Source organism: Aspergillus viridinutans, assembly GCF_018404265.1.
Source record: "Aspergillus viridinutans IFM 47045 DNA, scaffold_3, whole genome shotgun sequence".
Lineage (NCBI taxonomy): Eukaryota > Fungi > Ascomycota > Eurotiomycetes > Eurotiales > Aspergillaceae > Aspergillus > Aspergillus viridinutans.
Window position 1 is genome coordinate 1,381,976 of NW_025091219.1, and position 21,932 is coordinate 1,403,907.

Below are 21,932 nucleotides of genomic sequence, written 5' to 3' on the forward strand. Positions count from 1 at the left end.
ACCCTCCAGAGTGCTCCCACCCTCTACTTTAATGGCGACAGTGTTGATGAGCATCCTAGAAGAGACTTGGACAGATGGATGAAGAACAGAAAAATGATGCTTGGTCATGAACTAAAATAATAGAGGCATATTGCAAACGGAAACATTGACAAAAAACACTGACCAAGACAGATGGCACAGATGGCTTAATCCATCCTGCGGCCTAGCCATAAATCCTACCCCTTTACCTAGGTTAAGTAATCAAGAGGCTCAATCCCGGCAATACCGCAGAATCCGCGTAGACAGCATGTCCTATTGCTGTGCGGCCATCAATCTCGTGTCCGGTCGTCATCCACAGCTTGCAGGGCCGCATAGCAAGACCGATGACGAACCCGATCCAGGGCCATACTTATTTTCGACCAGTACGTTTCGGATATCTGCTTTGCTGCGCGGGGGCAGCTGTACCAGCAGTCGTCGATTTCTTTGTTGTGCGGGATTTTTTCGCCCTGCCAGCAGTGCCAGCAGTCGCAGAGCCATCATTATCGTCAGAATCAGCAGCGGCACCAGCAGCCTGCTTTGGTAAGCCGCTTGCAGCTCTCTTAGCTGTCTGACCTTGCTCCGCTGGATTTCTGTCGTGGAATGGCCTGTGCTCGAGGGAATACTCGGGTACGAGCTTCAATTCATCGTTGCTGATGTAATTGGGAATTTCGTCGCCCGGCCATGTCCTGATGCGCCGGAGAGTTCGCCGAGGAAAGTGTTTCTCATGATTCTTCTTCAGCTGCTCTAGGGCTTCAGTCACGAGCTCGTGTTCTTTTGATCTCTGAATCTCTGGCTCGGACTCTGGCTCTGTCTCTGGCTCCGACCCTGTGTCCGGTGGTACCCCCGGCGCTTGTTTTGGCGTTTCGTATACGATGCGACGGGGGCCGGCCTGACCCGGTCGGGGACCTATTTTGATCCTTGCAACTGCCCTGATGCCTTTCTTTGCAGCCAGGTTACCTACATGACGTTAGTAAATCATTCCAGGCTATAAATAGATTTCATAAGCCTCCGAGTCTTTTGCTTGGACGAACAGGTCATCTCTTACCTCTCTTACCTGGATCTTGCACAGCAAGTTTTGGCGACGAGATCGTGGGCAAACCATTAGATGCACCATCCATGGCATCCAGGTCAAGGCCAGACTCGAGTGTCTGACCATTCGGATCCGCATCTGTTCACAAAGCAGAATCATTAGCTCATCGGGCCCGATCATGCAAGATATTGGGAACCAGTGGAATGCCATATGCAAGGGGGAAATGAGGAATGCAAGCGAGACTGTCCGTTTTTCCGATCATATGCGTCCAATGATAACACCAGATGCATAGCAGCTTATGATTGGAGAAACAAACCTTAAGTCCGCATTGACAGATTCCTAATTACATCACTTGATGATCTTGAAGACATAGAGGAAAAGACACAGAAACATGCTTATGACCAGAATGATGACAATGAACCAAATCCACTTGTACTCACCAATTGCAGGCTCTTGCCCGTCGTCAAGGGCTAGCGGTTTTGCAGGGCCTGCCTCAGCCCCTAGGCGATTTGCGCCGTACTCGTTGCGGTAAGTACCGATGCCTGGAAGTTGATTTTCTTCATCGCCTACTCCTTGCTGCCCAGGGTTCAATCCTCTGCTGTACATGCCTTGCCGGATTGGGGCAGTCGGACGTGTGTAGTCCTTCTTGTAGGACCAACGCCAAAAATCATGGAGACCCGGAGGAGGAGGAGTAATCGGCTTCAGGTAGAAGTTGGTGGCTGGGGGATCTGGAAGAGGTGGGAGAGGTTGAGCGACGCCTTTCATAAACTCTTTATAAGGCCCGACTCGCAAGTGCGAGATCATTGCCTCCCTTCCCTCGGGATCTTCAATACAGGCTCTGTGCCAATTATATGACCACTCGTACAGCTGCTCCTTCGTCAGACCCCGCCAGCCAGAGGGTGGGCCGGGCTCGAATTTCCACATCAGCTTGTGCGAACCCGGGGCCTTGGGCAGCTGCTGGTTCCCCTGCTGTGGAACAGGTACGACCACCCACCGGGGGTACGCACCGTGTTCACCGTAAGAGACATGAGGCCCTAAAGCAAGTTGGTTGATTGGATACTGCTGCGGTGGCTGCACCTGCGGCACCTGCTGGACCTGCTGGACCTGCTGGACCTGCGCTGCCTGCGCTGCCTGCGCCGTCGGGAAGATCCGGCTCATCATGGCCGCTAGAAGCACCCTGTTTTCTTTTGCTGCCTTATCTGTCTTCAGCTGGGACAGCATAGTCCCTCGAAGCGAAGCGCGGGCGTCCTCGAGCAATTTCTCAGAAGGCTTCAGGCCGCGGCGGTATAATTCCCAAGGCTCTTCTGGCTCCGGTTCCCCAGGAGCTCCTTCGGTCTCTTCTCCAGACACGCCAGCTTCTTCCACATGTTCAGCTTCCGGCTTATCGGAGTCGGAGGCTTTTCGTTCTCGGCCCTGTTGCCGTGTCGGTGATGCCGGCATCTTGGCTTATTGAATGGTATCCTCTGCGATCAAAGACAACTAAATCTGAGACCGGTGGATGTTAGTCTCTGTTCAATAGAAGGGTATGAGTTGCGCATACCTATAGTGAAGTATCCTTCGGTCTTAGAAGTACACGTTTCAACGATATTGAAGGAACAGGCAGCGGTGGCAGGTACTTTAATCAGACAACTACGCTCCTGAGAATCAGCTTTCACTTTTAAAAAGAGAAACGAAAAAGAGAATGGGTTCGTAGACCCTTCAATGCCGAACGTACCTATTTTGGTATGTTTGGCAAAGTCCTTTGTTCCTGTATATACCCTAGATCCAACACCAAATATCCGCTTTGTTGGACGAGACAAAGAAAGTGTTCCCGTTCCCACTGAAAGCCCAAAGGGATGAGCAGAAACAGTTGGAAAGAATCCTCCAAGGAGAAATGAAAATGGATCAACAGACCAAAGATAGTCCAGTTCCAAGCACTCAGCAAACTATACAGAGAAAGGAAACAACATAGCCGAGCTAAACAACCTCAAAGACCATGAGATAATGACACCCAAGAGCTCGCTAACTGAGATTCGCCCATAAATATCAGATGAAGCAGAAGGCAATATTTCGACAAAAGGTCAAGGAAACAATCGATGGACAGTGTACGGCGAAGAAGAATAATCCCTTACCCTAAAATCTCCATAACGTCAGTGGCCACTCCCTCTTCCCATATAGTGGGGGGAGAAAGAAAGCCAAAGAATGGAGAAACCCTCCAGGTTGTTCTTTTCTCCTTCCATGTGCTTGAGCTCGTGCCCTGGGCCATGGAATGGACACCGGCGCTGCTGAAAGAGGACAAAGGAGCAACAAAGAAAGTGTAGGCGCATTCCTCGGGAGATTTCGGTCAAAACATCCAGCCTGGCGGGAACAGACGCAGGGAGGGCGATGATAACAGAGTATCCACGTAGTAAAGGCTCTCTGCTGGTCAGAATTCAATGACCGAGTAAGTGTTAAGCCGCAGGTTGGTGAAGTTATCAGAGAGGGGATTCCTCTGCCCCTGGTTTCGTTCCCTATTTTCTTAGCTAGCATAAAAGAGTTGACTCCTCTTCATCTCACAGGCCCTGAATCTTTTAAGAGGTTTCCACCCTTTTTACTCTCTTATAGGTACTGATGGTAGAAGCTACCTTCTCCATAGCCCGCTTCTTAAGGATTTAACCATTACCTCTCAAGAGACATACAGTTATATATCTAGACATTAGAGTAGATAATAGAAAAGGAAAGAATAACTTCTCTTACTTGATGCTCTTATGAAACTATTATGGGTCATGGTAACATGAGGACTCATACCGAATAGTTCGAGGACTTGATAGACAATGTCTAGGTATGATATTATGAGATGACAGCAGATGACCTATCAAGCTGATAGACTAGTTATCATTTACAGAGTATACTCACTAGTGTTTTGGACTTAGTCATCGCAGGCCTAGCAAAACTGATCCAGCCAGACTGATTGTAATGGCAGGATTTCCCTGAGGAATGTGCCTATCTATGGTGCCCACTCCCAGGCCTAGCACATGAATGCAGTCACAGAAGCGAACACAACACTGTCCACAACCCAACAGACGAACATAGTAAGGTAGTAAGAATTCATATTTTCGGTCCTGAAGCATTGGAATGTAGATTCCTGGTTGTAATGAGGTTTGAAGAGGCGAACCCTTCATGTCTAGGTCATTAATCTGTGATATCAGCATCAGTATCATCAAGCTGGATGCAGACTCAGATCAGGGAACAGCGATCCGTGACTCCGGAGCATGTAGTCTCTTGCCACTGTCTGTTGCGAAGAGGGTTTCAGGTATGCTCTCAGCTTGAGACTGGCGAAGAGTAAACGGACATTTGAGTAGGGACATCACTCTATAACGACATTGTTTGTCCCACTTGTGAATGTCTGCTGGAAGAGAAGGACGCGTCTTGTACTACATGCCCCCATAGCTCAGTCCTAGTTGGACAGTGATCATCATCTATTGACTGCACTATGCAGGAGAGAGCAAACTTAGTAACTGCTCTTTGGGATTTGGAAGCTGTCTAGGAGAGATGAATGACGGAAGCTACTATAGGGTGGGACACATGACTGATACGCCAAAGAAGCAAGTCATAAGAGCCTGAGTCATCTTCAACATGATCAACATCTGGTCAATCATCGGAGTCCTTACCAAGACATATGAGTTTAGTCCATCAAGAAAACTCTCTGCAGTCTGCATTATTCTGCATTATTGCCAAGTATTAAGGCTATGTACGACTCGGCGAAGAAAGGAAACTCATATGTTCAGTTGGACTCAAAAAATACATTGTCATAGCGATTAGGCCTGACAATGACCCTGCATCTGGTAGGTTACAGTATAGAAGGGATAGACACCTTTTCCAGCTGCTATGTGAGATAAGCCAGCTCCTGATCAAGTCAGATCTATTGCCAGTATCTTGGCTCATCGAAAACATGGTAACGGTGACCACGAACACCCTGGCCACGGAACATCGTGGGGAATCGACGGCCCTCAGCAATCATTTCCTCGGGAATGCGCACTTCGTTCTCGGGCTCGGGCTCTCCGATGACGAATTTCCCAACCTAGTTTGAGCAGATTAGCATATACAAACAAAGTCTGATGATGATTATGATAGATACTCACCTGAATCTCAGTATCAGTAATACTATCCCGGCTGATTCGGGCGTAGCCTGTCCGCTTCAATCTCTTGTAAAGAATGTATTCGCACCACCGGTCCCAGTCTGTAGGGTCGATGTCCTTCATGCCACTGAGCTCGCTGACATACGTGTTGTAGTTGCCTTCAAGCGGCTTAGTGACCAGATAGCTCAGCAAAACCATCGGGCGGGGCGATTCGCCCATGAGTTTTGCCAAATACTGGGACTGTAGGCGACGATCTTCGGGGTCTTCCTCCTGTCCGGAATGGAAGACAACGACGTCCACCAGCTCACCATACATATCCAGAGTTGCGTGAATGGCGGGTGCCAGTTCGCCGACGGGCGAAGGAAGCAGATGGTGGGTTGAGTTGACGATGGGGAACTTTGAGAGGAGAGCAGCGCCCCATGTATGCTTGTTAGGACCAGGTCCAAAATCTGCATACATGCCCAATTCTTCCGCCAAAACTTGACTAATGTCGCGATTACCCATAATGATGCGCTGGGTGTCAGATTCCAGGAGACCGATCACGTCGATCTCAAGCTCCTTGATGACATCGCGCATACGTCGCTCCGAAGACCACATATCGTTATCGAGACCGAAGTGAACGGTCCAGATACCGAGGGTGGCAACCTTGTCCTGTTTGTGATATGGTGTGTAGTCATTGGTTGGGAATCGCAGATATGCGATGGCAATAGAAAGAAGCTGCAGCACGGCGAGGACATAAACGTAGTATGACCGCTGCCTCCTGCTGTTCGGGCTGATAGTTTTGGCATTCGGGCTGAAGGGGTTTGTAATAGCGGCAGAGAAGACTCCAGCACCGATGGAGATCATAGTGGCCGCCATGAGCCAGTCTGTGTGCTCTCTAACAAGCGGGCCACCGGGAACAAACGCGTAAGCAACAACCCATACGTGGAAGAGGATCAAGAAGACGTAGACAAGGCCTCCGAGACCGAACGTTGTAGAGGGAGAATGACGAGCAGCCGAAGAGACCAAAACGGGGGCAACGGCCATGACATAAAATGCAAGGGCTAGGCCGCCATAGAATCCAGTCCAGTGGCTGTAACATGTAAGTAGCGCAGCTCCGAGGGAACCGATACCGAAAGCAGTCCAGCTTCCAGCGACGCGTGGGCAGAAGAGACCATATACGAGACCGGCTCCCATCGCGAAGATCGTAAGCACACCGTGAGGCACGGCGATCGGTCCTCTCACCGGATATCCCTCCCAGACCCACGAAATCATGGTGCTGGAATCCGACAGAAGAGAGTGCATAGCGAACAGAAGACCGCCCATGCCGAACGCGGCTAACAGGGAAGGACCCTTCTTGCCAGTAGAGGGGAAATAGTCCCCTCCACTTGGTACAGGCTTCCTGTGAGATCTGAGAACAGCCAAGATACCAAGGAGTAGACCCATTTTGTTCCATCCACCGTTCTCCGCATGCATAGTGGGCCAGACAGGGTTATTGGTGCTGCATGCAAACTTGGCGACGCTGGACATGATCAGACCGATGCCCCAGGCAAGGATCCGAGACTCCAAGCGGGGGCTTTGGGTCTTCTCCGCGTGGAAAATACCGGACCATGTAAGAGCATTGCAGGCAACACTGAAAGTAGTGACGAAAAGTCTGTTGGTAGGATTCTGCACCTTGTAGGCGAGCAGCCCAGAAAGTGACAGAAAGTGGAAAAGCCGTGGGTACTTGGCCACCGCGGTCTTCAGAGTAGGAATTGCTAGAAGGAGAGGTGACATGTAGGCGACAATAGCGGCCTCATACCCAGAAATACCCATGTGCCAAAGAGGGAAATCTAACGTTATCAGACATAACCTTTAAAGAATAAAAGCTGAACTTACACCAAACAAGAAGTCCGAGAGCAGTCGCCATCGACCAGAAGACATACTGTGGTCAGTCAGTAAATGCGTATGATGCAAGGAAAATTTAAGGATAGGTATTACCCCGTTGTAGACGTCCGCGGCGGCATCCAGGACTTCAGACCAGAAGAAGCCCTCGCCAAAGGTGTTTCCAACGGGCTTGCCCTTCCTAACTACGAGTCAACAGTGAAACCAAAATGTCTTTGGTGAGCGGGAAATACACACTCTTTTTCAAGGACAGAGTCCGCAGTGGTCTTCAACTGCCTAATGTTTCGAAGCTTAGGACATGTTTTCAAACCCAAACAACCATTATTCGGCCACTCTACATTTTCCCATTTTGCTTGGTTCACTTTGGGAGCCACGGTACATACCCTCTGCTGACCCCTTTCACGTCCCTCACCACGATCTCAAATGCATCAAAGTCTAATGCCGTGACCGCATCGAATCCCACGTCGAACAAGATGAGAGACCACTCGAAGAAGGCATATTTCGTGTAGGCTTCGGAGAGTTGTTAGAGAACAGTATGCCAAACATAGAACAAGAGTAAACTCACCACCAGCGACCTTGTGCACCTTGTGTTGGATGAAGTAGTAAATCAATGGTACTAGGGTGCCAAAGAAGAGTCCTGCCATGATCTTCCTATATTTCAGAGCGCGGCGGTTGTTGGGGCTGAGTGCCAGGCAACCAAGGGTCCAAGGCAATGTCGCCACGAGGTAAGAAATCATGAAGATATCATGCCAGTCATGGTCATCGGTCGATGTGACATATGTCCAACCGCCACAGGTGAAAGTGCGGAACAGCCCAACACCAGCAACGATCTTGGGAAGAGTCGAGTTGGGCCGTGCAGTAAGAAGGTACCAAAGGAAAACGAGAGCGAATCGAGGACCGGAGGTAATGGCGATGAAGACTTGAAAGAATGACCGTTCCGGGTATCGATCACCAATCGTAGCTGACACAGATGGGAACCATTCATCCGGATATCCATAGTGTTCGTTCTGCACGATCTTGTGGAAATGCAGGGACATTCCCACTACAAGAGCGCTCAGGAATGCTGTATAGGCAACCGCTGTATGTGCCCATGATACCCATTTACCATTGATCTGGCATTGACTTAGTGAATCACCTGGAATTATTTGGGTTTGTATCAGCTTACCGCCACAACGGCATCCCCATCTTTGAATTTGGGAGCCATAGTAGCGCAAGAAACGCAGGGTCCACACTCCGCGCGTTCGGAAAGCCAAAAAGCTACGACAGATGGGAAAAGAATATAAAAGAACGTCGAGAATATAAACGATCAAATAAAGAAAGAAAAATAAATAGGAAAACTGTCTGCTGTCAGAGGAACCCCTTGAGATGTGAAATGGCCAGGTTGGAACTCAGTAACCTGCGGAGCGGAGCGCGCGGACACATGCAACAAAAGCACGATTCCAGGAAGGGAAGGCGGTCACAGCCCACAAACAGATCGGAGATATCGAGCGGGATGCCGACAACTTTTTCTGGGCCTGCATTGGAGGAGTCTGCGAAACGTCTTTGACGGTCTTCTGCAGCAATAACAACCATCATGTCGGCTGCAACAGATAAGGCGCGCTTCTACCTGGAGCAGTCGGTTCCAGAGCTCAAGGAGTTTGAGAAGAAAAAGATATTTAGCAAGGTACGAGTCCTCAACCAGCCATTTCAAACATGGTCACTCACAGGGCTCGTTATCATCAGGACGAGATTTTATCCATTGTCAAGAGACGGTCAGATTTCGAGCACAAACTGAACGCCCGCGGCGCTCAGCCATCCGACTTTGTGCGATATGCGGAATACGAGATGAATCTTGACGCTCTGCGACGCAAGAGAGTGAATCGGCTAGGTATTCGGTCGGCGGGCCATTCGGGTCAAAGACGGATTTTCTTCATCCTCGATCGAGCTACTCGGAAATTCCACGGCGATCTCGGCCTATGGATCCAGTATATTGAGTATGCCCGCCAGCAGAAGGCATACAAGAAGCTTTCGGCGATATTCACGGATGCTTTACGGCTTCATCCTACCAGCGTGGACTTATGGATCTACGCAGCACAATACAATCTGGATGATCATGCAGATATGACAATGTCGCGAACCTACATGCAGAGAGGTCTGAGATTTTGCAAGAGCTCAAGGAAACTGTGGTTGCACTATGCGAAACTCGAATTGATCTACATCGCCAAGGTTGTTGCTCGACAGCGGATACTGGGCTTGGACCAGAAGATTGAAACATCTAACCGGGCCGAAGAATCCGGATTTGATGACCCCAATGCCGACATGATTGCTCTACCTAAAATCACCGGGGAAGATATCAACCCTAGCGCCGGAGATGAAGACGGAGTCGATCACGTTGCTCTCGAAAATTTGAACTCGACGCCTGCTCTGAGCGGCGCGATCCCGCTGGCCGTCTTTGATACGGCGATGAAGAACTTCAACAACGATGGCCGCTTCGGCCACGAGTTCTACGACATGGTCTCCGGATTTGAAGACTTACCGTGCCTGCGCAAGATCTTGGGACATGTAGTTGAGGTCATGTCGCAGCACAGACCAAACAGCTACCGTACGCATATCTGCAACATCAAATTCCCAATTGCTGGGATCCGACCGACATCTCCCGAGTTTCCTCGGGCATTGCGTGAATCTCTTGCGCGTTTGAAGGAGCACCGGCAAGATCCAAATGTCGCCAAGGAGGTGGTCAGCTGGCTGCAACCCTTCCAGAAGACGGAGGACTTGGACCCTGCCTTGCAAAAGGTCATTGCTGCCACCATCCACAACGCCGAGCGGGTCCTTCAGCAGGAGTAGACGTTGCATCTTCAGTTCTTTATTGCAAGCGTTCCTCAGGGTTGTTTAGGGTCCATAAGCAAAGAAAGACGAAGCTTGCTTTCTCTTTCAAGGTGTTTAAAAGTTAGCTCCCTATCACTCATCATACTTATTACCCCGCCTGTTGCTCTTCTTGCTGCTGTGCAGTTTCTTTGCCTTGATTCTGGCCTCATTTTCAGCCTTTTTCCTGTTGCAATTGTGAGAACTGTTTCAATATCCCTGTAGATAATTCATATGACAAGGAAGGCATCCTACAATTTCTGCACTTTTTCTCGCTGCTCTTCAGATGTTTCTCCAGGAATCACATCTTCTGCAGTCGTTTTCAACACATGGTGGAGTTTCTCATAGCAGGACTCCACGTTAGCGGCCTGTTTCCGCGACTCTTCAGACTGGATAACCAGCGTGTGCGTTCTCTCGGCGTAGTAACGGGATGACCGGAGATGAGGATGTAGGATCCGCGGCACCAGAGGCAGGAGAGACTGGAGGGGTACTTTCAATGTGGCTTTTGAGTTTACCCTATTGGGGAAATGCGTGAGATGTTAGTCTACTGAAACGTACGTCCCGAGTCCTCTGACGTGGTCTCGGCCAGTCAAATGAGGCTTGATCAATGATCTTAGTGCAGGATAAAGCTAGAGGGGAAAGGAACGGACTTGTTAACATTCTGACCGCCAGGACCGCCGGACCGGCTAAAGGAAATCTCGCAGATGTCACGAGGGATTGTGACTGTCTCTGAATTGAACTTGTTAAGCCACTCCCGAGCTGCGGTGAGGTCCTTTTCGTCTGGTTCGGCGGTGGTATGGTTGGTATCGCGGTCGTTGTATGCGGCTGCTCGTCTGGAAGCAAAGGTTCTTGCTATGGTGGGACCGGCGGGGGCTTTGCTGAAAAATTGTTGGAGTCGGGTTCGCATATCTCGTGACAGTTAAAAATTTTCCCCTCCTTTTTTTTTTCTTTGACCGGGGGTTCTAGTCTGTAGACACGTTGTGCAGTGTAATTCCGTAGTTATACTTGTGTAGTAGTTTCCGAGTAATTTGTAGATTCGAGGTAAAGCAAGGTAGACTAGAAAGAGATCGAATAAAAGGCGGAGAGTGAAACCATAGACACTTCTTAAAATCAGATGACATGGAAGACAGATAGATCCTCGGCTGGGGTTAGAAACTCTCGTCTTTTCGGGGACTCGTTCGAGTCGTTCTATGCTGAATAATTTTTTAGACTATTGTCGGGATAGAATGAAGGGAGTCCATCCCAAGAGAAAAACACGCACTAGTCTACTCCGTATATGTTTCTTAACTGCTACCACTATCTACGTCTAGGTGGAAACTCAGATAAGAATGCAATAAGGGTTTGGTATTCTGAAGCTATCGAAACCCCTTGGCAGCAGCTTTCAAGTCTACAGAGCAGCTGCCCTTCAAATTCTAACCTACCTAACCACCATTCATCAAGAAACCCCCAGCTCTGATGCGAGTCTTCCTCAACTCACATGAAGGGAAAACCCAGGAGAAGAGCGGGAATACTCCGTGATGGATGGTTCTGGACCCTTGGAAAGCATGGAGATGACATGTTTACTTGCAAGCTAGTCGTGTTTGTGACTAATTAGCTGAAGCGTTGGTATTAAGCCAGCAAAAATATGTAGGTCATGGCGCTAGGTAGTTGGACTAGATGGGGTACCTTAAGAACCTTATGGATACTTTGGATAGCTCCCAGCTCCAGCAATGCTTCCAGCAGATCCAGATGGTTCTTGGTTTAACACTAGAATACAGAACCCGTCCAGTCAGAGCTTAGCATGGGAGTCGGAGGATTCCACATTGGCTCACAGCAATCATGCACACTCGGTAGGTGATAAACTAGGTAGACTACGGACGGTCTATCAAGATGCAGAGAATATAGTAGTAACTGCTACGTACTCCTCTGACGATGGGAGCCACAACCGCCTTCCAGGATTATAATGGTAGATACTCCATACTACGAGACCTTCCGCGTAGATTTCCTTTGATAATTCTTCTACTCAGCCTCCTCGCTTCCTTGACCGAGAATCTTCTCTCCTTACTGTTGTCTCCAGAGAATTTTCGTTGACCGACGGAGTCAAATCCCTGTTATCACCTCATTTGCTTCCGTCATCCCCAACTTCTCAGTCAAGCGGAATCAACCCACAGCTCATCTCCAGTCTTAATTCATTTCCTCCTCAATATCCCACTCTCTCCACGATCTCATTTTTTCTGAAAAAAAAAAAGCCTCCGTGTGTGCTCGCTCCAACTGAGTTTGGACCCTCTGGTTCTACTCCTCTCCGCCCTTCCGCCTTACCGCCCTGGGATAAGAAGAAAAAAAGAAAAAGCAGAAAGAAGGGCCCGGTGCCTTCTGCAAAGATAGCCCCACTTGAGCTACTTCGACTGCGAAATCTTCCCCCTCTCATCGCGTTGTGGCCCTTTTGCAGTCTCTTGCGGTATTTGTAGATGAAAGTGATCCACCCTGTCCGTTGTCTACATGACGCCGGGTTCTCCAGATGAAGCTCTTCACTTTCGAGGCAAAACTCTGACTCCAGAGAGCCCTCGTCCGCTACACGTCGCGGAACCGACCAAGATCCCTGTGCTGCAGAACCAAATGGACCCAGTGTTCAATGATACGTCGACTTATTTTGACACGCCCTTGTCAGACCTTGAAAATGGTTTCCAGATGCACCATCATAATGGACAATATGCAGGTTCGGAGAATGTGACGAGGTATCAGGCGCTGGACCATCATCACTATCTACAATATCATCAACCACCACCGTCGACACAAACACAAGGTAGCTTTCACACTGGTTCTTTGCAGGCGGATGATCGATCAGTGGACAAGAAAAATGAGACTTCACTTTCTGCGGGGACAGCAACTGCTAAGCCTTCCCTTCCATCAGATCAGTCTGCAGTAGCAGACGAGGATTCCTCTACTGCGCCGGCCATAGCAGCGAACTCATCTCTAACTGTTCTTCCTTCGTCAGATCCTGCTGCCCCTCTAGCTCACCCCAACCCCGATGTCCCTTCCTCTGCCTCCTCTCAGGCTGCCCAGATCCTGCCCGTCGCGAACGAGGTAAATCACGCCGTCGCCAGCTGGACCGCACAGTCGGCACCGCATGATCGCTTAGATTCCCAAGCCAAGCCCGAAGATAATACTGGTGAGGGTGGTGTGGACTTCCAAAACCTCCTCGATAATCTTCCTCCTCCCTCTACTGCCGCTCCATCCCCTCCCCTACCCTCGGAGACGGCCCCTTCGTCTGCGGACGACGTCTCTGAAGCTCCTCAAGGCCTTCCCCCTCGTCCCCCGCCCCAGGAGAAGCCCTCCATTCATCCTAATTACCATCCCAGCGATGATATCCGTTCGTATCATCAACTCCACCCTCACCCTCCCAACACATCCACTACCTATCCTTCCCAGCAAAGTAATTATCAGTCTAACATAGGGCTTCCTTCCTTGGCTGCTTCTGGTGCTCCCGGAACTGCGTCGGGCGCCAGCTCATTGCCTCCACCCCCTGGTCCCAGCTTCCAGCAACCGGCCCCCTCTACCGCAGAATCATCTCAGGAGCCCCCTGCAACTGCGACTTCTCCGAATGGTCGCGCCGAAAAGCCAGTTGGTCGTGTGGTCAAACCCGGAGACGAAGATGTTCCGTGGGGTCCAGACGTCCAGAAGAAATATGACCAATTCCTGCATGATGAGAGAGCATACGTAACGGAGGGACTTTGGGATCGCTTCCCAGCGGGGTCCCGGTTGTTCGTGGGTCAGTATTCTGCCACTTCTACTTAAACCTTTGGTATCTGACCCTTATCTAACTCTTGCCGCCAATTCAGGTAATCTACCAACGGAGAGGGTCACAAAACGAGATTTGTTTCATATCTTTCACCAATACGGCAAACTGGCCCAGATATCGATCAAGCAAGCCTACGGTTTCATCCAATTTGTCGACGCCTCCGCCTGCAAGCACGCGCTCGATTGTGAACAAGGAGCTGTGATAAGGGGTAGGAAAATTCGTAAGTTGGCACTTTAGTCCCAGCGGGTATTCGGACCTGGATTGACTCCGCCTTACGCAGACCTTGAGATTTCAAAACCGCAGAGGAATACTCGGGCAGGACCTCCGCCACCTGAGCCATCTCGTGGTCCTCCACCCCGACGGTCTAGGTCCCCGGAATACAGCAGAGGCGGTCCTCCCACCAGCCGTAATCCGAGGGGTTCAGGAGATCGCTATGATCGACCTTACGAGTCAGGTAGAGTCCCATTTAGTGACTTTAGAGATGAGCCGAGCCACCGCAGACGCGACGATTATCGACCCCCTCCACGATCGCCGTCTCCACGTCCGTTCCGAGGAAGAGATGGGTACAGATCTCGGGATAGAACTCCTGAACGATACGATCGACGTGAGAGACGCCGTTCTCGGTCACCATATGGGAGAGATAGACGGTATCGGACTCCTAGCCCCAGGGGTCGCAACGCATACGACAGTGATTCAGACTTGCCGGTGCCCAGGAGAGCCCCGAGAGATGTCCCCGAAGTGCAGATTTTGGTTCTTGAAGAAGTTGACCGGTAAGCTACATCGTCTAGCTCACGCCTTCGTCGATGGTGCAATTCTGATGTTTCTTTTCAGTAACTTCATCTTCCACGTGGAGAATGCCTTCCGCAATCGAGGTCTCCGGGTCGATGTCCTGGTGTTAGGTCCTCGCATACCACTGAACGCGGCAGTTCAGCGGCAGATTAAAGAAGGGGTTCTTGCTGTTGTGAGACTGTCTCGTCCGAACCAATTCTCAAGGAAGATACCTTTGCAGGTCTTTGATCGCAGTGGTGGGTCAGACAATGTTCGCTTCAATGGTCAGCAACCTTGTTTTCAGTCATCTCTCTGCACGCGACCTCTTATACTCACGTATTATGTACAGAATATCCAGACGTCGAGCCCAGCATCGCCGCCGAGGTCGTCTTTCATGCCCAAGCCATGCAGCGCGGTGCTACTTCACTTCCTTTCCCACCCAACCCAGCGTTCGCCATGCCGACTCTTCCCACAGCGCCCATTCCTCAGGCACCATTGCCAGCGCTTCCTACTTCTTCCAATGTCTCGAATATGATTTCGTCTCTTGATGGGCCTACCCTTCAGTCTCTCTTGAGTGCACTGCAGCAGCGACAGCAACAACCCGTTCCCGCTGCACAGCCCTTTACAGCTACCAACATGCCTCATACCACTGCAGATCTCGCAAGCCTTTTGAGCGGAGCCACGCGGCCACCTATTCCTACGAACCCTCAACAACACCTGCCTCCGCAGTACTCGATCCCAGCCACCAATGCTCCGGTGGTTCCGGATCCCAATCTGATCTCATTGCTTGCCAAGGGCCTGGGTGGACAACAACAACCACAGCAGCAGAACTTGGCGACTATGAATCCTCACGTCCAAAACATCATGAATCAGTTAAGCAAGTGGAAACAATGATGGACGATAATTCTTTTTAAATGTACATCCTCCGCCTCTCTCTCTTTTCTCTTTGTTTCCTTCTGTTCTGAAATTTCGGAATACCATGGAGCTTGGCGTTTCTTTCATGAATGTCCGTTGAATTAATTAGTCATGAGATGAACTGGCCATTGTTCACGGTTTTTATGGCTGGTTGTTGGCTTTGATGCTACTTTTCTATTTCGATCAAGACATTGCGACAGGAGTGCAGGGTTATCCTTTCGAGGCATTCAAAGGTTAGATATGGCAGAAAATGGCTTCTGCGTCTGGGTTGTCATGACATCTTTGGGGATTATCTCCTACCTCTAATCTCACTGCGTTGAGCGAATCCACCGCTAGGGTAAAGCAATAGGACGATCTTGACTTCGGATGCAGCACAATGAGATGACTGGGTAGGTACGAATATTATACAAGATCTCATTCAACAGTCGTTATGAGAGGCGATACAATGTGATATAGTACATTCATAATAGATAATCTCCTCTCGTCTTTTGACCCTCCATTTTCAGTCGATAGCACAAGCCTCACCTCGGCGTCCACCCTTGTGCCTTGAGATCCGCAACCTTGGCCGCATCTTCCTTCTTGATGCGCTCGATCGTCTTGTCCCGGTTATATTCCATTACCCGCTTCTCCTTGAAGTATTTGACCTATGCAGGAACAAGGATTAGAAACCTATCTCCCGAACTGCTCAAGACTGGGAGATACATACCCAAGCTTTCGCGCACGCCCCTTCAAACTGTGCCAGTTCCTTCCCACATTGGCGCCGCGCTTCCTTATCTTCCTTGATCGAGTCGATGATGTTATTTTTATCCAGGCAGGAGAAGAATAGATCCCGGCCTTCCCAGCACTTTTCGCGGGAGCTCCGGTCGGGGGCTATGCGGCCGCCGTCGGAGGCTTTGGAGGAGTCGTCGGAGGACCAAGGGAGCCAGCCCATTTTGATCAAGGTATATTAAATAAGATTGAAAAGGTAATATGAGTACAGCGGAAGAATAGTGAGACGTAGAATCGTCGCGAAAATGTGATCTGTACGTAGGAATTGGGTGTCTTCAGTTCGGGATTCCGCATTGGCGGCTCCGCGTGGCTTGTCGGCTGTGGCGCTAACATGTCATTTGCTGGGACAGCTTCAAGTCGTCTTCTATCTTTCATCATCAATTGACTCGAGCACGGGGATACAACAGCCCAAGTCAAGAAAATAATGTTGGCTGCTGCCTACCAAATACATAGCTGAACCTGCATCTACTCGATATCTACGCTTGCACCCCCAAAAGTCCGTTTCCAGACTGTCCAGACCGCTCGCTCGTCCTCTGTAAACGATATTCGCATCACCACCAGGGTCGATACATTATCAATAGTTCATGCCCCCGCGCCGACGGGCTCCTGCGGGGTCCCGAACAGACCTTCCACCGCTGAAGATTGTTCGAAAGATCCTCCTCCTGCAAACTGCCTACTATGTCTCCGCTACAGCCTTGATTCTATTCACGACTTTGGTCTACGGGACGGGGTTCTCGCTCGATTTGGTTTTCAGTTGGGATGCCTTAAGGGGAGACACAACAATAGGGTGGATGTTGGGATTAGTATGGATGTTGAACAGTCTACTTGGGTATTGTCTACGCCTTTTCGCCCCTGCAAGAGCTTGGTTCGCTGACCGGACTTGATTGACAGCGTGATCTTCCTACTCCTTCTTGTGTCCCGCTCAAAGCTCATCCCTGACTTCGCCTTGACAATTCACTTCCTCCATCTCGTCGCGACGTCCTTCTACACCCGCTCAATACCCCGCAACTGGCTCTGGTGGGGTCTTCAATGCGCCAGCGCAGCTCTGATGACCTTTGTGGGTATCTGGGCCTGCCAGTGGCGGGAACTCAGACCTATCACGTTCGGGATAGCAGGGGGTAGGGGCACGGCGCAGTCGTCTTCTAGTACATCTCAACCGCAGACTGACGATGTTGAAAACGAACCGTTCTTGCCATCACGGGGACGCGGCCGAGGGCGGAATCTGGGAGAGGGGAGTGGTGGCGAGTACGAATTGACGGAGATGAAAGGTGAGCAGGCTGTATAATGCTCTTGTGGGGCTTGGACGACACTGTCGCCTCTAATTCTTCATTTTATCATTAATTTTGGCGACCCGGATACGGCGCTGCGGTGCATCGTTACCATCATCATTGTGTATACCCTAGCTGGTTGGATTTGTATAGATGGCGTTGAAATGGACGGTGCATTCCTGTGCAATCCTTGTGGATGAGGATATATTGCAGGAGACGATTGCGCCTTCATGATATGTGCAGGCACATTTTGGTTACGTTCTAATAAGATTGACTCTGGCCCATCTTAACGGCGATTTGCACTTGGGCGGAGGGCGAGGCAGGAGTGCAATGAACAGCATTACCAATCAGTCGTGTCTCGATTTCTCCGCGAATCCTTCGGTCGGATAATAGTCGGCTGGAGATACGTACATCTTCGTTGCGTCGAATCGAATCTTTGCGCCTTCTACGCGACAAGCGATCAGGCAACCTAAGTCAAGCGGGGGTTCGGAGTTGACCCGCGAAGTCCGATTCAAGTGATGATAAGCTTTGTATAGATAAAGGATTGACGATATGTTGGTTGAACCGTAGCTTGTCTCATTTAGCCAGATATATAAAGGGGGTATTTAACATCTTGGTTATTTTCAAGTTTCATGCAACATACCTAGTCGTGCTCATTGCTGAAATCCCATTTCTGTTTACTCTTATACGTATCATCCAGAATGTCAACCACGACGATTACTGAAGCCTTGAAGCAGACGCTCGTCGTCACCCCAGAAAATAAAATCACTCCTGCCGCAGCAGATGAAAAGTTCCAGGCCATCGCACGCGGCAATCGCGAAGGTACACTCAAGCTCCAAGGCATCCCAACCTTCTCCGACCCCTACGAGCAGCGCAAATGGATGAAAGAGCATATGGCGGCTGCGTTCCGCTTCTTCGGAAAGCAGGGCTACGGAGAGGGGGTGTCTGGTCATATTTCCATGAGAGGTAAGGGAAGTTTATAGACAGACATGAGTCCGCATGCTGACTTCTCCGCAGACCCCGTCCTCGAGGACCATTTCTGGATGAACCCGTTCGCGAAGCATTTCTCGACCATCAAGGCTTCGGACTTGGTTCTGGTCGATAGCGAGGGCTACGTGACGGAGGGAGGAGCGCAGCTTCCCATCAACGAGGCGGGCTTCATGATTCATTCTGAGATTCACAAGGCCCGTCCAGAGGTGGTGGCTGCGGCGCATACGCATTCGATTCATGGGAAGACGTGGAGTGCATTTGGGCGGCCCGTTGAAATGCTTTCTCAGGGTACGCACTGTGCCTATACCCCTGAAGGGTTGTGGTTGGAGAACGCTGACGGTTGCTGTAGACGCCTGTAACTTCTACGGGAAGCTGAGCGTATATGATGATCATGGTGGGATTGCACTAGCCCAGGAAGAGGGCGAGCAGATCGCACGGGCTCTAGGCGAGAAGAATATCGCCTGTATTCTGCAGAACCACGGGTATGGAATCTTCTTGTTGTGCCCAGCGATTGTGCAAGAGCTGATCGTCTTCTAGTCTACTGACGGTTGGCCACACCGTCGATGAAGCTGCGTTCCTGTTCTTCAGCTTGGATAATGCATGTCGTTCGCAGTTGATGGCTGATGCCGCGGCTGCGAATGGAGTTCCTAAAAAGATTATCAACCATGAAGTGGCACAGTATACTGCTGACGCCATTCAGAACCCAGTAAGTTCTCCGTGTCGATTTTCAGAGTGCAAACTGACATGCCGCAGCATAACTTTTATACCGAGTTTCAGCCTGAGTTTGACTTGATTGTGGAGGAGAGCAATGGCCGGGTTCTTCAGTAATACAGACGTGGGCCAATTCCTACTACAAGGGTTCATTCTGTCACCAATGTAGCAATCAAACTCTAGTTTAGTTGTGATAAGGCTCCCTGAATGTGAAATCGTCTACTTGAGTGGGAGGAAGTATCCTCTGAATGCCTTCACAATGCGTCGGGTAAGGAAAGCTGCATGAGCAGCATGACTAATGATATTCACGTGACTGAAACATGGCATCTGCGGATCAACGGCATTAAAGAGTAGTAAACACCTTCAATTCTAGGTGCAATAAGTGCTACTCAAAACTTACTGTCGTTCTTCTAGCATCATTGGCAAGGTCTGGGATGGTTCCTTTAAAATGAGATTCTTTTGAATTCCTGTGGCGGCATCAATTGAACCAGACCTTTTGCAAATATCCATCCACCTCCTATCTGTCCATTGCATCTCGTTTTCTGCTTTGATAGCCATTCTTCCAGATAGAGTAATTTGGCTGCATACACTGTGGACAAGATGGCAGACAGTGAACCTTCATACATAGATTACGAGGCCTTTTTGGACCCCGACTTCTCATCGGCATCATTTTCCAATTCCTTGGTCCTGGCAACCAACAATGCTACAGACACACCGTTGGACCTTTCCACACCACTGTCACGGGTGCTTTTTGACCTCCAAGAGATTGATACTCACATCCACAATCTAACGAGCAAATCAGCTATCCCACTGCTTGTGCACACGCGGGATCAAACCGCTGCTGCGGAGCGGATTCTCAAGGAGACGGAGGAGCAGATATCCTCTGTGACCAAAGGCTATGAACGCCTGGAGCAGGAAGTTTTACGAAAATGGGAGGCTGCAGACGAAGCCAGAGTGGCTGCGGAAAAGTCGCTGGCAACCGTGCGATTAGCGAGAGCGGTCGCGCGTTGTCTGGCTCTTGGCAGGCAGTTGGAGGGTCAGCTTTCTGAGGTGACTGGTCGGGGTGGCCCAGCAGTGACTGCGGGAGCACACGATCGCTCCTCTGCCAGCCCTGGCAGAGAGGACTACCGAGCGCTGGAGCGAGCTGCATCTACCATTGTGAGTTTGCGACGGATGTTCTCCGCTACCGCCGTGGGCGAGGAAGGCTACGACTTGGAACGTGTCAAGGTCATCCGGACTTTGAGAGGTGACCTGGTGATTCCGGCCGAGAATATGGTCAAGGCACGCGCACAACAGACTATCAATCGCTTCTCAATGTCGTCCATCGCGGCGGGCTCGCATACTCAAACCGGATATCGTCAAGCCCGGGACGCGCGAGCTCGGCTTGTTTCTGCAGTTACCGTCTTGTACATTCTGTCTCCAGTCCCTAAGACGTTGACTTCGCCAGCCAGTTTTCAACCAGAGCTTCTGCTTTCCGCTTTGCAAGGCTACATGCACTCGACCATTGTGGCGTCCGTCAACGCTCTTTCCCGATCACTATCCATGCTTCCGAGCCTCGAGCGGACGCTGTCTGAACTCTCGGGACGATGTCAGGATATCTTTGCACTAGAGGCGATACTCAGCGGCCTTCGTCCGCCAACGCATCCACTTTTACCTGCTTCGGCTCCTAGCACTGACGACAGCAATGGTACAGCGGTTCGAGCGCAAGAAGTGACCTCCAAGAACAACCTTCTCCAGCCACTTCTAAACGCTTTAGATACAACGTCTCTCCCTTCGTACTTTTGGCGGTCATTAGCTTCATCCTTGGCGCCGCGGGTCCAGGAGATCGTCAGTCGCGGCGGTGTTTCAGCACGAACGCTTCGGTCGAACCGGGATAGACTCAGGAAGGATATTAGAGAGTGCGTCCTGCGGGGCTCACAGCTCCCAGCCTCAACATTGGTGACAGACAAGCGGACAGGAGCTGAGGCTGGGAACTGGGAGAGAGAAGCAGCGGTGATGGTTGGGTCTGTTGTGGGTATTTTGGAGAGGTAGACACGATCTACAGGAATGACAGGCAAGCCAGTGATATCATCCTTGAACACTCAGCCTTGTCATTGCTAGGGCGCTCCTCGGCTATGTAATGAGCCGCACCAAACGCCCCCAACGAGACCTGCTGCTCAGGAATACTCACGTTCGTCCAATTCATTCGAAGATGATTTGGGCACTTGGTCATTCAGATACGTTGGATACACTCAAGTGCAAGGGGCAGCAACCACGCCATTTATCAGAAAGCAAGTCGATGGGGAGAGCTAGTACTAGCCGCTATACCATCTGGCCCTAACAGATCTAAGTTCTCATCCCGGCCACTACTCGTCACTTAGCCAACACTACTCCCAGAAAAGGAAATCCTCGAGTTAGGGCTATATCTTCAAATACTCAAGAAATTTAGCCTGGGAGGTGCTATGTTAGCGTTGTTGTCATATATCTGAGCCGAACCACCACTGCCACAGCCGCTTTCACCGTACGCACTGTTATTACCAATTCGTGGATACCTCTTCATCGCCCTCAGGCCAACGTTATATAACATCGCATCCTCACTCGCCAACTCCGTTCTCCTACGAGCAAGCACTCTACAGCAGAAATGCCTGTAGCAAACGGCACAACATAAATCGACTTTGGACGAGGTATACGCTTAGTAGTACGCCGAGTAGCACGGGGACTACACCTGAGACCGGGACGGGGACAAAGACGGCTGGTGCTGCGAATGCGGGTTCTTCGCAGGGTGTTGCTGCTGGGCTGGGTTTGGCGGTTCCCTCAGATCTACGTTACCGGGGCTGACCGTGGTGTTGTGAGCTCGTGCTTGCGTTTGAGCAATGCTTGATTGTGTGGTGTACATTACCATAATG

General features: G+C 50.4%; 9 protein-coding genes across 9 annotated transcripts; 5 read left to right on the forward strand and 4 right to left on the reverse strand.

Annotated features, from left to right (window-relative positions):
- Nucleotides 1–388: 388 nt before the first annotated feature.
- Aspvir_005448 (uncharacterized protein) lies at nucleotides 389–2,488 on the reverse strand (the record flags this gene model as incomplete). Its single annotated transcript, XM_043268663.1, has 3 exons — nucleotides 389–975; nucleotides 1,073–1,186; nucleotides 1,489–2,488. The coding sequence occupies 3 exons, from the start codon at nucleotides 2,486–2,488 to the stop codon at nucleotides 389–391; spliced, it is 1,701 nt and encodes a 566-aa protein (XP_043124598.1).
- Nucleotides 2,489–4,928: 2,440 nt separating this feature from the next.
- On the reverse strand, nucleotides 4,929–8,212 carry Aspvir_005449 (putative integral plasma membrane protein; the record flags this gene model as incomplete). The annotated part of the gene is made up of 7 exons (XM_043268664.1): nucleotides 4,929–5,087; nucleotides 5,149–6,956; nucleotides 7,003–7,048; nucleotides 7,105–7,189; nucleotides 7,392–7,518; nucleotides 7,574–8,120; nucleotides 8,174–8,212. The coding sequence occupies 7 exons, from the start codon at nucleotides 8,210–8,212 to the stop codon at nucleotides 4,929–4,931; spliced, it is 2,811 nt and encodes a 936-aa protein (XP_043124599.1).
- A 369-nt stretch (nucleotides 8,213–8,581) lies between these two features.
- Nucleotides 8,582–9,831, forward strand: Aspvir_005450 (snoRNA-binding rRNA-processing protein UTP6; the record flags this gene model as incomplete). The annotated part of the gene is made up of 2 exons (XM_043268665.1): nucleotides 8,582–8,671; nucleotides 8,731–9,831. 2 exons carry the CDS (start codon nucleotides 8,582–8,584, stop codon nucleotides 9,829–9,831), a joined length of 1,191 nt encoding a protein of 396 aa, XP_043124600.1.
- A 114-nt stretch (nucleotides 9,832–9,945) lies between these two features.
- Aspvir_005451 (peptidyl-tRNA hydrolase domain protein) lies at nucleotides 9,946–10,756 on the reverse strand (the record flags this gene model as incomplete). The annotated part of the gene is made up of 3 exons (XM_043268666.1): nucleotides 9,946–10,036; nucleotides 10,105–10,365; nucleotides 10,500–10,756. 3 exons carry the CDS (start codon nucleotides 10,754–10,756, stop codon nucleotides 9,946–9,948), a joined length of 609 nt encoding a protein of 202 aa, XP_043124601.1.
- Nucleotides 10,757–12,327: 1,571 nt separating this feature from the next.
- Aspvir_005452 (putative RNA-binding protein (Nab3)) lies at nucleotides 12,328–15,289 on the forward strand (the record flags this gene model as incomplete). The annotated part of the gene is made up of 5 exons (XM_043268667.1): nucleotides 12,328–13,597; nucleotides 13,668–13,847; nucleotides 13,908–14,397; nucleotides 14,459–14,679; nucleotides 14,745–15,289. The coding sequence occupies 5 exons, from the start codon at nucleotides 12,328–12,330 to the stop codon at nucleotides 15,287–15,289; spliced, it is 2,706 nt and encodes a 901-aa protein (XP_043124602.1).
- A 542-nt stretch (nucleotides 15,290–15,831) lies between these two features.
- Aspvir_005453 (cytochrome c oxidase subunit 6B family protein) lies at nucleotides 15,832–16,241 on the reverse strand (the record flags this gene model as incomplete). Its single annotated transcript, XM_043268668.1, has 2 exons — nucleotides 15,832–15,954; nucleotides 16,017–16,241. 2 exons carry the CDS (start codon nucleotides 16,239–16,241, stop codon nucleotides 15,832–15,834), a joined length of 348 nt encoding a protein of 115 aa, XP_043124603.1.
- Nucleotides 16,242–16,662: 421 nt separating this feature from the next.
- Nucleotides 16,663–17,363, forward strand: Aspvir_005454 (protein SYS1; the record flags this gene model as incomplete). The annotated part of the gene is made up of 2 exons (XM_043268669.1): nucleotides 16,663–16,907; nucleotides 16,970–17,363. 2 exons carry the CDS (start codon nucleotides 16,663–16,665, stop codon nucleotides 17,361–17,363), a joined length of 639 nt encoding a protein of 212 aa, XP_043124604.1.
- A 684-nt stretch (nucleotides 17,364–18,047) lies between these two features.
- On the forward strand, nucleotides 18,048–19,164 carry Aspvir_005455 (class II aldolase/adducin domain protein; the record flags this gene model as incomplete). The annotated part of the gene is made up of 5 exons (XM_043268670.1): nucleotides 18,048–18,312; nucleotides 18,364–18,624; nucleotides 18,686–18,818; nucleotides 18,874–19,042; nucleotides 19,090–19,164. 5 exons carry the CDS (start codon nucleotides 18,048–18,050, stop codon nucleotides 19,162–19,164), a joined length of 903 nt encoding a protein of 300 aa, XP_043124605.1.
- A 483-nt stretch (nucleotides 19,165–19,647) lies between these two features.
- Aspvir_005456 (Golgi transport complex subunit COG5) lies at nucleotides 19,648–21,078 on the forward strand (the record flags this gene model as incomplete). Its single annotated transcript, XM_043268671.1, has 1 exon — nucleotides 19,648–21,078. The coding sequence occupies one exon, from the start codon at nucleotides 19,648–19,650 to the stop codon at nucleotides 21,076–21,078; it is 1,431 nt and encodes a 476-aa protein (XP_043124606.1).
- Between the last annotated feature and the right edge of the window lie 854 nt (nucleotides 21,079–21,932).